Source organism: Trachypithecus francoisi, unplaced genomic scaffold, assembly GCF_009764315.1.
Source record: "Trachypithecus francoisi isolate TF-2019V2 unplaced genomic scaffold, Tfra_2.0 Lachesis_group2, whole genome shotgun sequence".
In the NCBI taxonomy this organism is placed as follows: domain Eukaryota; kingdom Metazoa; phylum Chordata; class Mammalia; order Primates; family Cercopithecidae; genus Trachypithecus; species Trachypithecus francoisi.
In genome coordinates, this window is record NW_022681465.1 from 102,595,750 (window position 1) to 102,609,534 (window position 13,785).

Sequence of the window (13,785 nt, forward strand, 5' to 3'; positions counted from 1 at the left end):
TCTCAGGAAAGTGAAAGTACAACCCAAAGAATGGGAGAAAATATTTGCAAAACATTTATCCAGTACAGGACTTGTATCCAAAATATTTCAATAAATACAACTCAAAAATAAAAGACAACCCAAATGAATGATGGGTAAAGGATTTAAACAGGTATACCTTTAAAAACATATACACACTGAGGTGGGTGGATCACTTAAGCTCAGGAGTTCAAGACCAGCCTGGGAAACATGGTGAAACCCCTTTTCTACAAGAAATACAAAAATTAGCCAGGCATGGTGGCGTGCAACTGTAGTCCAACTACTCAGGAGGCTGAGGTGGGAGAATCGATTGAGCCCAGGCAGCACAGGTTGCAGTGAGTCAAGATCATGCCACTATATTCTAGCCTGGGCAACAGAGTGAGACTCTGTTTCCAAAAAAAAAGAAGGAAAGAAAAGAAAGTAAAATATATATGTATACACACACAAATAGTCAATAATCATAAGGACAAATGCTTAACATAATTTGCATTAGAGAAATGCAAAACAAAATCACCTGGAAAAACGAATGATCCTCATTACAATGACCACCATCAAAAAACAGATGATGACAGCTGCTGGGGAGGATGCAGAGACACCAGAAACTCATACCTTACTGGAGAGAACATAAGCCAGTACAGCTGCTTTTTAAAGAATTTGGCAGCTCTTCAAAATGTTAACACGGAGTTACTCAATCACCCAGCAATTCCACTCCTAAATTTACAACCAAGAAAAATGAAAACTTGTGTCCACGGAAAATTTGTACACAAATGTTCACAGTAGTATTATTCATAACGGACAAAAAGTGGAAACAACCCAAATATCCACCAATTGATGAACAGATAAACAAAATGTGGTCTATCCTTACAATGGAATAGTATTTGGCAATAAAAAAATGAAGTACTGATATATGCTACATGGATGAACCCTGAAAACATGTTAAGTAAAAAAGATGCCAGTCACAAAAGACCACATATTATATAATTCCATTATATGAAGGATCCAGAATAGGCAAGTCTGTAGAGACAGAAAGTAGATTCATGGTTGCTAAGGGCTAAAGGTGGGGATCAGGAAAGCTAGAGGTGAAATTGGGAGCAATTGCAAATAGGCATGGAATTTCTTTTTGGGATAATGAAAATGTCCTAAAATTGCTTGTGATGATGGCTCCAGAACTCTGTCTTTATACTAAAACCTTTGAATTGTATACTTCATTTGTTGTTTTTTTGTTTGTTTTTGAGACTCATTGCCCAAGCTGGAGTGCAATGGTGTGATCTCGGCTCACTGCAACTTCCACCTCCCAGGTTTAGGTGATTCTCCTGCCTCAGCCTCCCAAGTAGCTGGGATTACAGGCACCTGCCACCATGCCCGGATAATTTTTTGTAGTAGAGACGGGGTTTCATCTTGTTAGCCAGGCTGGTATCAAACTCCTGACCTTAGGTGATCCACCAGCCTTGGCCTCTCAAAGTGCTGGGATTAGAGGTGTGAGCCACCACGCTTGGCCTGAATTGTATATTTTAAATGGATGAATTCTATGGCATGTGAATTATACCTTAATAACCTTGTTTAAAGAAATAGAAAAACAGCCAGGTGCAGTGGCTCATGCCTGTAATGCCAGCACTTTGGGAGGCTGAGGCGGGCAGACCAGCCTCATCAACATGGAGAAACCCTGTCTCTACTAAAAATTAGCCAGGCGTGGTGGTGTATGCCTGTAATCCCAGCTACTTGGGAGGCTGAGGCAGGAGAATCGCTTGAAGCCAGGAGGTGGAGGTTGCAGTGAGCTGAGATTGTGCCATTGCACTCCAGCCTGGGCAACAAGAGCAAAACTCTGTCTCAAAAACAAAACAAAACAAAACAGAAAAACAGAAAAAATGACAGATAATTATGCTGAGGTCACACCAGACTAAAAGCCCAACATAACTAGATAGCATGGGGGCTGATTAAACACAATATTGGAATGCTGTTGTTATTCTTTACCTACTTTCCAACTCAAACAAATAAACAAATAGAAACACATTCGTGTGAATTTATACACAGTTCAATCATTCTCTTACTGTGAGCACAGATCTTTACTAGAATAATATATCTAAATTTGAGTTCTACAGATTAAATAATGAGACAACAATAAGGTTTCCAAAGACGGTTTCAAAAGGGGAACTAAGAAAAGATTGTAATTATTTAATTTAATTTCTATTTTTTTTTTTGAAATGGAGTTTCACTCTTGTTGCCCAGGCTGGAGTGCAATGGTGCGATCTCAGCTCACTGCAGCCTCCACCTTCCGAGTTCAAGCGATTCTCCTGCCTCAGCCTCCTGAGTAACTGGGATTACAAGCATGCGCCACCACACCTGACTAATTTTGTACTTTTAGTAGAGACGAGGTTTCCCCATGTTGGCCAGGCTGGTCTCAAACTCCCGACCTCAGGTGATCCGCCCACCTCAGCCTCCCAAAGTGCTGGGATTACAGGTGTGAGCCACCACACCCAGCCTAATTTTATTTATTATTTTTTTTTTGAGATGGAGTCTCGCTGTGTTGCCCAGGCTGGAGTGTAGTAGAGTGCTGCCTCCAGGGTTCAAGCAATTCTCCTGCTCCAGGGGGATGGTTCTAGGATACCCCATTGAATACCAAAATCTGAGAATGCAGAAGTTCTCTTACATAAAATTGCATAGTATTTGCAAATAACCCACAAACATCCTCCTGCATTACTTTGAGTCTGGGGTGTCCATTTTTTGGCTTCCCTGGGTCACACTGGTACAAGAACAATTGTCTTGGGCCACACATACGTATACTACACTAACACTAATGATAACTGATGGGCAAAAAAACAAAAAACGCTAAAAATCTCATAATATTTTAGGAAAGTTTACAAATTTGTGTTGGGCCACATTCCAAACTGTCCTAGACTGAGGGTTGGACAAGCTGCTTTAAGTCATCTCTAAGTTACTTATAATACCTAATACAATATAAATGCAATGTAAGTGTTTGTCATATTGTATTTTTCTTTGTATTATTTTGCTGTTGTATTTTTTTTATTGTTAAGTTTTGTTTTGTTTTGTTTTTTAGTATTTTTGATCCGCTGTTGGTTGAATCTGCAGATGCAGAATGCTCGGATAAGGAAGCCAACTGTACTCCCAGATACCAGTGACTTGCTTACTCTCTACTTATTATCTCTTACTCTCTATGCCTTCATTCTAGCATATGCTTCATTCTAGCATAAGTAATCACCCTTCTATATTCTGAAGTCAGAAAGGACAATATCTAGATCACTGCTCAAGAGTTCTGAACTGCGAGATTAAAAAGCTAGGCCAGCTGGGCACAGTGGCTCATGCCTGTAATCCCAGCACTTTGGGAAGCGGAGGCAGGTGGATCACGTGAGGTCGGCAGTTCAAGACTAGCCTGACCAACATAGAGAAACCCCCTCTCTACTGAAAATACAAAATTAGCCAGGAGTGGTGGCACATGCTTGTAATTGCAGCTACTCGGGAGGCTGAGGCAGGAGAATCACTTGAACCCAGGAGGCAGAGGTTGCAGTGAGCCGAGATCGCGCCATTGCACTCCAGCCTGGGCAACAAGAACAAAACCCATCTCAAAAAAAAAAAAAAAAAAAAAGGCTGGGGAGGTGATAGTGGAGAAAGAAAGGACTCCCAGAATGCCCTCTGTGTGTAGTTGTTCACGGAAACCACATGAACAGATAATAGCTACAACAGCTAATTCTTACTAAGGTGGCAAGCATTGTGCATAACACTGCCTAATGTGTGACGTTAAACGTTTTCACCAGGTCAGCCACTTAATCTTCAGAAAACTAACTGGTGGCCAACTATGAGGTTTCACATTGATGTTTAATTGCTGTTCCTAAAGAAGTGCGTGCTTTTTTAAAAAATAGAGGATGGGAGGTACGTTGGAAAGGGAAGATAAGCGGCATTGGAAAAATCGACTGTGATTACTGCATTTTTATCAAATATGTCTGTCTGGATTATGTGGTTAGAATCACTGCAAATTTGGCTTCTGTAAATACTTTAAAACCTTTTCCAATGTTTTCATTATCAGATCCACTATGCAGGCTTTGAGTGGGCTGCCATTTAACTCATATCAAAGTACTTTACAAGTAACTATTAGCATTTATTATCTACACGTGGAAAACTATAGCAAAGAAAGGTCAATCAAAAGTTGTGCTCAAAGTCATAAAATGAGATTAATACTGAAAAATTCTTCCACGAAGACCAGGGGTCCGGCTAAGTGTGGTGGTGGTAAAAGTGTTTATCAGACGTCCCTCTAAAGAAACCTCAGATGGGAGAAAAATGTCCCAGCCCCAGGAATGGACACATTTGGGTTTTTCCTTTTCCTTTGTTTTTTTTGAGACAGGGCCCCGCTCTGTTGCCCAGGCTGGAGTGTAGTGGCGCGATCTCTGCTCACTGCAACCTCCGCCTCCCGAGTTCAAGCGATTCTCCCGTCTCAGCCCCCCGAGTAGCTGGGATTACAGGCGCGCGCCACCACGCCTAGATAATTTTTTTGTATTTTTTAGTAGAAATGGGGTTTCGCCATGTTGGCCAGGCTGCTTTCGAACTCCTGGCGATCCGCCCGTCTCGCGCTCCCAAAGTGCTGGGACCACAGGCACGGGCCACTGCGCCCGGCGCACATTTGGGTTTCGTGGTCAGCAAAAGCACGACCACCCCTTAAATCTGGCGAATCATACGCAAATTCCCTCAGGCTATATAACCTTCCACCGCTCTTCATACCTTTGGACAGGCACATACTGTTATTTTAGGGAAGGAAACGGATCAGAGACCTTGTCTCCTTTTTCTGCACTACCAAACACACCAAATGGCGTCCCTAGCAATCAGATTCCAGAAACATTTCCTTTCCTCTTGAAAGCCCACCACTCCCTTCACTCAAAGAACAGAATAATCAGGGGCCTAAAGAAGCTGTCCCGCCAACCTGCAGGGAAGAGCTGAGGAAGAACCACTTGCCGCGCCAAGAGCATCCCGCACCGCACTATGGAGGCAGCCATCTTGGAGCGTACCAAAACGAAGGGCCAACTGGTTGCGGACAGAGGACGGGGCGGAAGGGGCGGGGTTACAGCTCGACCTCTCGGGGCTCCCAGAATTGGACGAATCCCGTTTGTCGCCCTCGGCGTCAGGACCGACGCTCCGCCTCCTCGCCCCGGTTCCGGTAGTTGGTATAGTCCGAGACGGTATGGCTGCTGCACTTCGGCCCTCGAGTCGAGTTCTCCTGCAGGCACTGCAGATTTCGGTGTATCCTGGGGTGGGAGGCTCCGGCTCTGTCAGCTGCCGCTGCCCTCTCGGAGGTATCCGCGGCCTTAGCCTAGGGAAAGAGGGGAGGGATGGGAGAGAAGGGAGTGTTAGACCCCAGCTAGCGTCTCTTTGGAGCAGCCACAGCTCCTAAGTCACTCACTGGCCTGGAGCGCACCCTCGCCCTCTAGTTGCACGTGGGGGCAGTGGTGACCCCTGGGGGTCGTGGATACCCCCAGTGCCTGCAAATCGAAGGACTGTTGGGGTCTTGACCTTGGGGCTGTAGTGCATCCTCATATGGGGCGACGTTGGTCTTCAGGAACACCCCTCTAGCGTTGGGTGACATTTTTCTTTTTCTTTTTTTTTTTTGAGACGAAGTCTCGCTCTGTCGCCCAAGCTGGAGTGCAGTGGCACGATCTCGGCTCACTGCAACCTCCGCCCCCCAGGTTCAAGCGATTCTCTTGCCTCAGCTTCCCGAATAGTTGGAACTACAGGCGTGCGCCACCACGCCCGGCTAATATTTTGTATTTTTAGTAGAGACGGATTTCACTATATTGGGCAGGCTGGTTTCGAACTCCTGACCTCGTAATCCACCCGCCTCGGCCTCCCAAAGTGCTGGGATTATAGGCGTGAGCCACCGCGCCTGTCCTTTTTCTTTTCTGCAGAGTTTGGGTGCAGAGGTCTTAAGGAGTCTCAGTTCTGCTAACAATCTAAAAGACTTTAGCACGTTTCTTCATTTTTCAAAACTATCCTTTAACATCTCTATGAAAAGAGTTAAATTTGAAGATGCTAGTGATAGTAAAAATGTTTGTCAGGCATTACTTTAATGTATTTTATATACATTAATTCCTTTTCTCTAGACAACACCCAGCAAGAGAAGTACCATTCTTTTCTCCATTTACAGAGGAGGAACAAGGTTAAGTAATTTGCCCAAGGTCAGAGGGAACTGTTAGAGGCGGGATTTGAACACAACCAACAATAGAGAGACCTACTCCTAACCACTTCATTGGACTGCCTTTCTGTAAATAAATAGCAATTTTTATTGTTACCTTGGTACTGCAGCTCAGAGAACTCTGTTAGTGCGTGATTCTTTGGCCAAGCTTCCTCCGTTTTATGTCATGCATAGCCAAGGATCTAAAGAAAGAATGAAGTTTCCCAAATCTACTAAGCTGTGATCAGTGATTTCCATGTATCTCAGATGTATTTTGAGTCCACATCTGAGAGGCCTTAACCCCCTCATTTCACAGAGGACGAAACTGGGAGTTCCAGTGATCACGCTGCAGCTTTTTCCACTACTCTATGCTTCTCCCTGAATAAACCAAAACTAAATATGCCTATTTTGCATTTAAATGTTATGTTTTTTTTTAATGCCCTTGATACCCTTTAACCAGATGGCGAATGCCCATTTGTACTTCAAATCCCAACCTCCTGTCAACCAGTCCCCACACATGGTTTCTCACTAGCTATGGTTAATCACTAGCTTCTTTCACACACACAAGTAAAACCTGTTTTGCTGAGGATTTGCACTCTCTGATAGTTCATAAATGGTTTTTCCCAGGAATTATATTTGTACAGTCATATTTGTACCTGTCTAATGGATTATTTATAATAGATGTTAATTAGAGGCAGTCAAGCTCTACTCGTGTTATTTGCTAACTTCTGAAACAGTCAAAATGACTTTTTTCTTTCTCTGATTTTTAGCTAAAAGATACCTACTTACAGATAATGTGGTGAAATTAAAAGAATTTCAGCAACAGAAAGTGGCTGTTGCATGCAGTCTTCCTGGCACTAAAGGTAATGGAATCTATTTTGTTAATTCTGTAATTTATCTGTCATTTAAGTTTCTCTGTATTTATCCCTCCCTATTCAGTGTCTCCTTCAGTGACTTTATTATGCCTTAGAAAAAGTTGAGACCATTTATTGTTAGTTTCATAGTGAACTCTTATAGTCATCTTGCATCTCCTACTTTGCTGCTAGAAAGTCTACAGCTCTCCTCTTATTCCTTCTCTTACGATCCCAGAGAAATATTAAAGCTAGTGCTGCGATTGTTCTTGTCTAGATCTGTGCCACTAAAAGTGTGGTTTGAGGACCAGCGGCATCAGCGTCTATTGGGTGGTTGATAGAAATGCAGACAGAAAGGCCCCAGATCATTCATATGCACAATAAAGTTTAAGAACTTGAGATGATTGGCTTTCAAGCTTTTTGATGTAACCTTCGGTGAAAAATGCATTTTATGCTGCATCTCAGTACACGAAAACATATCTATATATAAATGAAATCAAATGAAACAAAACAGTACTATGTGTGATGGTATGTTTTGACATTTTTCACTCTGCTAGAAAAGTCAGTCGGATAAAAAATGTCTTAAAAAACAAGAGAAACCTGACTGCCAAAACTAGGATTTGACTGGGCATGATGGCTCATGCCTGTAACTCCAGCACTTTGGGAGGCCAAGGCAGGAGGATTGCTTGAGCCAGGGAGTTTGAGATCAGCCTGAGCAACATAGACCTCATCTCTACAAATTTTTTTAAAGTTAGCTGGGCGTGGTGTGACTAAGTAGTCTGTAGTCACAGCTACTCCAGGGGCTGAGTTGGGAGGATTGCTTGAGCCTGGGAGGTCTAAGGTGCAGTGAGCTGTGATCACACCACTGCACTCCAACCTGGGTGACAGAGTGAGACCCTGTCTCAAAAAAAAGATAAATCTGGGATTTGCTTTGAAAAAAAATCCAGTGTGTTTGGGGATTGCAGAGTAGAGGAAACATAATTAACAAAATACTGATAATGATTGAGGCTGGGTAATGGCACTCAGTGAAGGGGATTATTATACTGTTCTTTCATTTCTTGGGTATGTTTGAAAATTTTTGTTATTAAAAGCTGAAAGCAAGAAGACCACCCTAGGTCTTTTTTCCTTTCAGCAGCTGAGAAAGCTTGTTGTTTCATTCTCTCCCTCCTGCACATAGAGTTCTTCCCAGCATTTCATACTGTTTATTGTGTGTGGATGCAGCAGTGGTCCCTGGGGATTGTGGATGGACCTGCTTGATCCCTCTTTATGAACACATCCAAAACTTTCCTTTTTTTAAAATAACTCTTGGTGTCCCTACTGACTTTTTAAGCTATAGACCCAGCTCTCCTTCCTCTCACTGCCAGATGTTTGTGAACTCCTCATTAACACATTAACATTCTCTTTGTTTTGGTTTGTTTTTTAAGAGACAGTCTTGCTCTGTCACCTAGGCTGGAGTGCAGTTGGCACCATCATAGCTCACTGCAGCCTCAAACTCCTGGATTCAAGCAATCCTCCTGCTTTAGCCTCCTGAGTAACTAGGACTACAGTGCCACCATGCCGCCTAATTTTTAATTTTTAATTTTTTGTGTGTGAAGACAGGGTCTCACTGTGTTGCCTAGGCTGGTCTCAAACTCCCGGGCTCAAGCTAGTATCCCACCTCAGTCTCCTAAAGTACAGGGGTGAGCCATTGTACCCATCCTGATACTTTCTGCCTCCATTCCCTCACAGTTCAGTCCTCCAGAAATCAGTGTTCTCTTGCTGCTCCACTAATTGTACTGTTATATAATACCATATATGGGGCAGAAAAAATAAACCTTTGGATTGGGGGGAATATATTTATCCCCAGTTGAGTAGGCTCAATCTAGATTTCACTTCAGTCTTTTCTTTCTACCCCAGGTATTTTAGATCTATGTGAGGTTTGCAGTTAGGGCTTCATGTCATCCAGTTGTGATTTCCAGTTGTCATAGTCTTCATAAGGCTGTGGCAGTTGTGTACATGTTCCGTAAGGCAATTAATATAGTCAGTGCCAATCTGCTCTGTTGTCAGACTGCTATGTTTAAAGTCCTGTCAATCTTTCGTCATTTTGAGCCCACAGTGGTACTCTGTTGTATACCACACCATTAACATACTCATCCCTCTGGCATCCTGGCTCTCCCATGATGGACTCTGCCCTTCCTAGGGTGGTTTCTGGTTGATCTAGTCACGGCTGTTCCCTCCACACCTTCCATTCCCAGTTCTCTTCTGTTGTTCATGCTGATTCCCTTACCTAGAATGCCCCCCTCCTCCATTTCTCCAACCCGATTCAGCCCTTTCCTGTCTCACTGGTACCCCTCCACTTTCACCAACCAGGTCTGTCCTGACTCATAATAATAAAGGTTGTAACAGGACTCTTCTGTCCACTCTGAGTTGTAATAGGTGTCGTAACAGGACAGAATAGTCCTATTGTGTTTATAGTCATTCATGTGTCACCTCCTCCATCATTGTTTTCAGGTAGCTTTGTATAAATTTAGTTTGCCTTCCCCAAAATGCTTTAAGTTCTTTGAGGGCAGGAACTATTCCTTACCGTTCTTGGTGTCTCACACACAAAGAAGGATACTTCTGAGTATGATTTTTTTTTTTTTTTTTTTTTTTTTTTTTTTTGTTGAGACGGAGTCTCGCTCTGTCGCCCAGGCTGGAGTGCAGTGGCCGGATCTCAGCTCACTGCAAGCTCCGCCTCCGGGTGTACGCCATTCTCTCGCCTCAGCCTCCCGAGTAGCTGGGACTACAGGCGCCCGCCATCTCGCCCGGCTAATTTTTTGTATTTTTTTTTTTTTTTTTAGTAGAGACGGGGTTTCACCGTGTTAGCCAGGATGGTCTCGATCTCCTGACCTCGTGATCCGCCCGTCTCGGCCTCCCAAAGTGCTGGGATTACAGGCTTGAGCCACCGCGCCCGGCCCTGAGTATGATTATATGACAAACAAATGTTGATTGATTTGTTTTAAAACACAAGTTATATCTGGTGAAATATTGGATTCTTAAGGTGTTTTTTTTTTTTTTTTTTTTTTTTCTTTCTGAGACAGAGTCTCACTCTGTCACCGAGGCTGGAGTGCAGTGGCATGATAACAGCTTGTTGCTACCTCTGCCTCCCAGGTTCAAGAAATTCTTGTGCCTCAGCCTCCCCAGTAGCTGGGATTACAGGCGTGCGCCACCACACCTGGCTATTTATTATATTTTTAGTAGAGACGGGGTTTCACCATGGTGGCAAGGCTGGTTTCAAACTACTGACCTCAAGTAATCCGCCCACCTTGGCCTCCCAAAGTGCTGGGATTACAGGCATGAGCCACTGTGCCCGGCGTCTTAAGGTTTATTAAGGAGGATTAAGAGGTACAAGATGTAACATCATCTCTTTGATGACTTGAGACTTTTTAGACTGGAAGTTGCTTAGAAATATTTAATAGACTAAATCCTCGTAGATCTAACAGGTGACAGAAGGAATGAAAATGAGAACAATACTGTTTCTATTTACTGGCAGTTACCATATGGCAAATGCTTTACGTATATCATCTCAGATAACCCTGTGAGGAAGGTACCATGATCCTTACTTTATACATGAGGAATCAAGTCTCAGAGACAAGGGTCTCCATCAGAATGCAAGTGGCCGAGCTTAGATTTCAGCCCAGGTCCTTCCATCTCCAGAGCCTGTAACGGTTACGTGGTTCTGCAAATAAAAGTTGGAGGATCCACTGCATTATCTCAAACCTAGTAGGCCTTTCTTTTAAATCAAGAACAGTGCCTCTGCTTCTAGTTCTTGTGTTTTAGACGTATTTGTGCCTCTCCTTTCAGCAACATTCCTTCAAAGGTCTGGGCCTTGGAACAAATCCTATAGCTATTTCCTGGCAGCTTCTGATACTGACAAGAGTTCTGCCTTCTGGAAAGCAGATGCCTGGTTGGTGCCTGCTTTGCTTTTCACCCCACATTTTGATGGGAATAAAGCCCCTTATTGATGCCAAGAAGAGGTGCCTCCTTTTGGTTTTTGTCCCCACAGTTGATCAGATACAAGGACAAGGAGAATGATAGACTGCCTTCTAACAGCTGAGTAAAAAGAGACCGAGAGGAATGAAAAAGAGGTGAAGTTGAATCAAATGAAAGAAACATGAGTCATATGGGTCCACCATTGTGGACAAACCTACCTTCAACTCACATTTTCTTTTTAGTTTTCCTGTTTGTTTCTCTGCCAATTGATGGTTTGGGTGTCTGGCTACATTTTTTTTCTTTTTCTCATGAGTCACCTATAGATTCAGTTATTTGAGCCAAGCCTCTGGGATAGTAATTCTCAAACTTTAGTATACCAGCGGATCACCTAGGGAATCAAAAATGCCAATTCTTTAGCTCTTACCCCAGAGATTTTATTTTAGAGAGTCTTGAGTGGGCCTGGCCCTGTGCCCATGCCCCTGCCTCCTATGACAGATGCCATCTGCTGACACTGTTCTGGAAGAGATTAGCCAGTGATGGCAGCTGTGCATCCCTGAGCCCCTCTCAGTGCCCCTCTGCAGTGAGGCGGGTAGGGCTTCCCCATCTTCCTAAGGTCAGACTCCTTATACTCCCAGTCAGCCTGAGTGATGGTCACCATACTGTGCTTTCTTCCAGAAACCTATTTTAGAAACTTGAAAGAGAAACTGACCCAGAACAAGCTCATCTTGAAGGAGGAGTTGATAACCTTACTTCATTTGTGTGAGTCCCGGGACCACGTGGAGCTGGCTAAAAATGTCATTTACAGGTGAGGCATTTCCTTGGAATGCTGCCACCCTCATCCCTTCTTACTCTGTTCCTTTCTGTAAGCAGCCTCATCCACTTCGAAGATGTTGCCACCTCTACACCAGTGACTTCCAAATCTCTTGTTCGGATGCCTACCTTGAACTGCAGACACTTACATTCACTTATTGAGCACACACTTACTGGGTTCCTACTACATACTGGGTGCTAAGGATAGAAAAGCAGATATTTTATGTCTAAAGAAGTTACCAGCCTATTCACTAACTCCACTGACATATCCCCTAGGTCTTCAAATTCAACATACGCAAATTCTTTGCTCTTCCTCTGTTTTCCTTCTCACTGGCTAGTCACTCAGGACAGATATTTTGGAGCCTCTTTACTCTCATCTCATTTGCCTCTCTTTCCTGATAGGGTAAGAAATCCTCTTGGTTCCGCTTCCTTGGTATCTCCCTCAGCTCCAGCCTTCCCCTCTCTCTCTCCCCATTGGCAGTGTGTTAGTTCAGGCTTTAATGTCTCTCACCTGAATCCTTTCAGTGGACTCCTAACTATTCTCCCTTCTCCAGTCCTACTATGCCTTTCTGATCCATTATTAAAGTTTCCCATGTCAGAAAGAACTCACATGTAAGCATAGCCTGCCACTGGGAAAGCCAGCAAAGGCTTCACTTACCAGGGAGCAGTATGACATCAAATCAACAGACTTCATTTCTGAAATTAAGTTCATTGCTCTTTTCCATTTTTTTTTAACTATTTTCTTTTTTTTGAGATGAAGTCTCGATCTGTTACCCAGACTGGCGTATAGTGGTGTGATCTTTCAGCTCAATGCAACCTCCACCTCCAGGTTCAAGCAATTCTATCTGCCTTAGTCTCCCAAGTAGCTGGGGTTACAGGTGCCTGCCACCACGCTCGGCTAATTTTTGTATTTTTGGTAGAGAGGGGGTTTCACCATGTTGGCCAGGCTAGTCTCAAACTCCTGGACTCAAGTGATCTGCCTACCTGAGCCTCCCAAAGGCTGGGATTACAGGCATGAGCCACCATGCCCAGCCCTCCTTTCCATTTTTGAAAGATCTGTTTCTATATATGAACCTGCATTTATATGTACATTTATAGAGAGAAATACAAGATAATCATATAAAGAATACTGGAAGATTCTCTACCAAAAGTTAACTGGTTCTCTGGGAATTATGGATTATGTATTTTTTGTTTGTCTAAATGTATATTTTTCTGATTTCTCAAACTTGTTTACAGTGGACACTTTATAACATGAAAAAATGTCTTTTTTTAAGTTAAAAAAAAATTTAAAAATTCATTGAAAAATTGAAAAACACCAAAAAGTAGAGAGAAGAAATATATCACAAATTCTGCTGTTTCAGTTGTCTGTTGCTGTATGAGTCCCAGTTGTCTGTTGCTGTATAACAAACCACACCAGAACTTAATGGCTTAACACAGTGACTATTTATTATTTCTCATAATCCTGGGATCGGGAATTCAGGCCCATCTCCACTAAGCAGTTCTTGGTTGGTGTCAGATGAAGCCACTCACTCATTTGCAGTCAGGTGGTAGCTGGGCTGTGCTGCACAGTCCAAGAAGGCCTCTCTTGAGTTTGTGATGCCTCATTGCTCCTCCATGTGGCCTCCCCCGCTCTTTCTGGAGTGCCTCATCATTCATTTGTTGGTTTGAGCTGCACTGGCCCACAGCCCAGATGTGAGCTGCCAGGCATGATAGAGCTGCCCAGAATTGGCATGGCTTCTCTTGGTCAAGGCAAGTTGCCTGGCCAGACCAAAGTCAAGAGGAGGGGAAAAGGATTCTACCTCTGGATGGATGGAGCCATATGCATATACAGAGAGGGAAGGAATTGATGGCAGTCATCTTTGGGGCCTGTTGCTTCCATCTAAGAAACCACTGTTAATGTTTTTGCGTTTTTTTTTTCCACAGATGGATAGATTTCGTTGTTTTGAAAGATTTTACATTGTTATAGTTATTGCTGTATAATTA

General features: G+C 43.3%; 2 protein-coding genes across 5 annotated transcripts in view; one reads left to right on the plus strand and one right to left on the minus strand.

The window, feature by feature from the left end:
* Nucleotides 1-5,124, minus strand: part of MRPS27 (mitochondrial ribosomal protein S27) — a 98,397-nt gene extending 93,273 nt beyond the window's left edge. The window contains exon 1 of one of the 2 annotated variants that reach the window (XM_033179832.1): nt 4,978-5,124. Coding sequence is in view for 1 of the 2 variants with exons in the window: in XM_033179831.1 (XP_033035722.1) it covers nt 4,946-5,018 (73 nt within the window). In the remaining variant the exon portion in view is untranslated. Of the gene's footprint in view, nt 1-4,945 lie in introns of both variants that reach the window. The other variant, XM_033179831.1, reaches the window with a different exon arrangement.
* The window catches only part of PTCD2 (pentatricopeptide repeat domain 2), a 37,978-nt gene continuing 29,289 nt past the window's right edge, over nt 5,097-13,785 (plus strand). Inside the window, exons 1-3 of one of the 3 annotated variants that reach the window (XM_033179835.1) lie at nt 5,097-5,201; nt 6,961-7,053; nt 11,668-11,797. Coding sequence is in view for 1 of the 3 variants with exons in the window: in XM_033179834.1 (XP_033035725.1) it covers nt 5,204-5,315; nt 6,961-7,053; nt 11,668-11,797 (335 nt within the window). In the remaining 2 variants the exon portion in view is untranslated. Of the gene's footprint in view, nt 5,316-6,960; nt 7,054-11,667; nt 11,798-13,785 lie in introns of all 3 variants that reach the window. The other 2 variants (XM_033179834.1, XM_033179836.1) reach the window with 2 other exon arrangements.